The 2,328-nt window shown below is 36.8% G+C and overlaps 1 protein-coding gene across 1 annotated transcript; it reads right to left on the bottom strand.

Moving 5' to 3' along the window:
* Positions 1-369: 369 nt before the first annotated feature.
* Positions 370-2,304, bottom strand: LOC113772293 (glutamine-dependent NAD(+) synthetase-like). Its single transcript, XM_027316878.1, has 3 exons — positions 2,049-2,304; positions 922-1,050; positions 370-817 (listed from the first exon to the last, which is right to left on the bottom strand). Exons 1-3 carry the CDS (start codon positions 2,127-2,129, stop codon positions 599-601), a joined length of 429 nt encoding a protein of 142 aa, XP_027172679.1. The 5' UTR covers positions 2,130-2,304; the 3' UTR covers positions 370-598.
* Between the last annotated feature and the right edge of the window lie 24 nt (positions 2,305-2,328).

The raw sequence follows: 2,328 nt of genomic DNA, 5'->3' as shown, positions 1-2,328 counted from the left end.
TTCTCAAAAAGAACAAAAAAAAGCGACCTTTTTCTAAATGAATATTATAGAATTAAATAAATGATTCAAAACAAGTGTATGTTAACACTTCTAAAAATTTTTATTTATTTATTTTTTTGGCAAACCCCGGATGGGGGATATGCCAGCCCCAAATCCTTAATTAAGGTGTATAGGATAACGTATTTGATTGTATTGCAATATTACCACCAAAACCCGGACCCCCATTCGAATTGAGTTGCACTTGCACCTGGAGCAGCAATGTCTATCTCCAATCTGGATCTGTAGTTCAAGAACCCACAAGCACACTACGCATAAATCCAATGCAGCATAAGTTTTCGAATCTGAACACTACAAAATATTTTGCAAGAGTTGGTCGAAAAAATTTCAAATCGCACTTAATTGAGCTGGACAGGAAGAATTGTTTACATTGAAATGAATGTCAAATGTTAGATTGCATTTTGTGCGTGATTAAATGTTAACGGACTTAAACTGGATACCAGATTAGGCATTAAGCGATATAAAGGAAAGGAAAGGAAAGGAGAAAGCACCAAGGATCTGGCGCAACAAAGTTGACCAGTTCGTTCAAGATAAACCACAACTAAAAGCCAGCTCTTGGATCTCCTGATCCTGCTGCCACAACACCCATACCCCCATTTGTGGTTCCATCTGCTTTCTCCTGGTCGGTTGACTTCGTTATTGCAACTTTATCACCATCAAGATCACGTGCAAGCTCATCAATTTTGCGAAATTGATATGGCCATCTTGCATTATATAAAAATTGGCGAAGATCAAATCTATTGTCCTCTGGTGAATAACTCTGCACAAAACAAATGCAAGGGTGAACTTATGACATTTATACATGAAGAATACCAAGAATGAAAATGTGGAATCCTCTGAGATTTATTCCAACAGTTCAATTACCTCAGCATGATAAGATGGTGTCAGTACAGTCATTTTGTGTCTGTTAATGGAATAGTACTTGAAGAAATGCTTCACTTTCTCAGCCACCTCTACGGGAGTTAGCTTTGCACCCCATTTATAACAGAGATTCTGAAGCAACATCGATTGGAAAAAATGATCGAAATTTAAGCTTTCTGGCAAGAGATTGATACTAAAAACAAGATTTTTGCATCGAAGCAGCATGCTATTGTGATGACTTTAAAAATTCAAAGCACTCCAATCACTCTGAACCTTTTTTTTTTTTTGGGGGGTGGGGGGGTAGTTGGTTGAGGAGATAAGCTTCAATTACAGATTTTAAGAAAAAGAACAAGTAACAAACAGATATACTGCCAATAATCTTTGCTTAACCAATATTTGAACTGCCACATCCTTGTTCTGCACCATCAAACTGGTTATGGCAATGAAACTGGAAATAGAGGTTACCATGTCAGAGATACTTGAGTAGAAACTCATGTCACATTTCAAGTAACCCAAATTGTTGATTTGATCATTGACATTCTTAACAATCTTCACGGTACTAAGTGTCTTTATTCAGTTTTATGAATTTTCTTATGTCAATTAATGCTCAATACAGGCCTGTATGAAACCTGATCCAAAATCCTTTGATAGGAGCCTGCCCAGGGGACCCACAAAAATACAGAGAGTATCTTTCAATGTTTTTGATATTAACGGCTATACTACTTGCCACTGAAGAGGCTAAAGTTATACCATTAAAAGAACTAGAGAAATTGCAGAACCTTCTGAATTTCATGCCAATATAGTTCATCCAGCTAACAAATTAATATTTTAAGCTAGCCCTATACCACTGGACAAAAAACCGTCAAAACACATTGCAGCATAATGATGTTTTCTGTTCCACAAATACCAAGAATGCCGTACACTAGGATTACATCTGATCTGATTGAATTTCTCTTATTGGTAGGTTTTCTGACTGATTTTCATTTATTGACCTACAAAAAAATTTTGTCTGCCCCAGGCAATAAAATAACTTTCTCAATGAGTAGGAGAGGGAAAGAGGAAAAGGGTGAGGGCATCCAGGACGCTGCATTCAAGACTGTCAGAGACAAGTGAAAATCTTTAAGTCGTACCTTAAACATGGATACAGGACCACATCGGAAGATCTTACGCAACCTTCCATATACCGACAGTTCCTCATATGTCATTCCCATATCCACTTCATCCAACTGATTCACAAAAAAGAAGCCATCATATTTTAACTCGAGGTTACTCACTTTTCAGAAGGCTAATTTTACAGAATTTGGTAAAAGAAAACAAAAAGAAAAAGGATCATAATATGCAAGTTGAGCTGTTTAACAGTAAAGGCCTGAGATATTTAGGCATCGCGTTAAAGTCAGAATCACAATTACA

This window comes from Coffea eugenioides, chromosome 5, assembly GCF_003713205.1.
Source record: "Coffea eugenioides isolate CCC68of chromosome 5, Ceug_1.0, whole genome shotgun sequence".
In the NCBI taxonomy this organism is placed as follows: Eukaryota; Viridiplantae; Streptophyta; class Magnoliopsida; order Gentianales; family Rubiaceae; genus Coffea; species Coffea eugenioides.
This window is presented reverse-complemented; position numbering and strand designations above follow the sequence as displayed.

Bases quoted from the DNA above. Each gene is read 5' to 3' on its own strand.
- LOC113772293 (XM_027316878.1), bottom strand. From the start codon at position 2,129: ATGGGAATGACATATGAGGAACTGTCGGTATATGGAAGGTTGCGTAAG. The intron at 1,051-2,048 runs GTACGACTTAAA...ATGTTGCTTCAG, and splicing joins GTCCTGTATCCATGTTTAAG to AATCTCTGTTATAAATGGGG. The intron at 818-921 runs GTAATTGAACTG...TGTTTTGTGCAG, and splicing joins CACCATCTTATCATGCTGAG to AGTTATTCACCAGAGGACAA.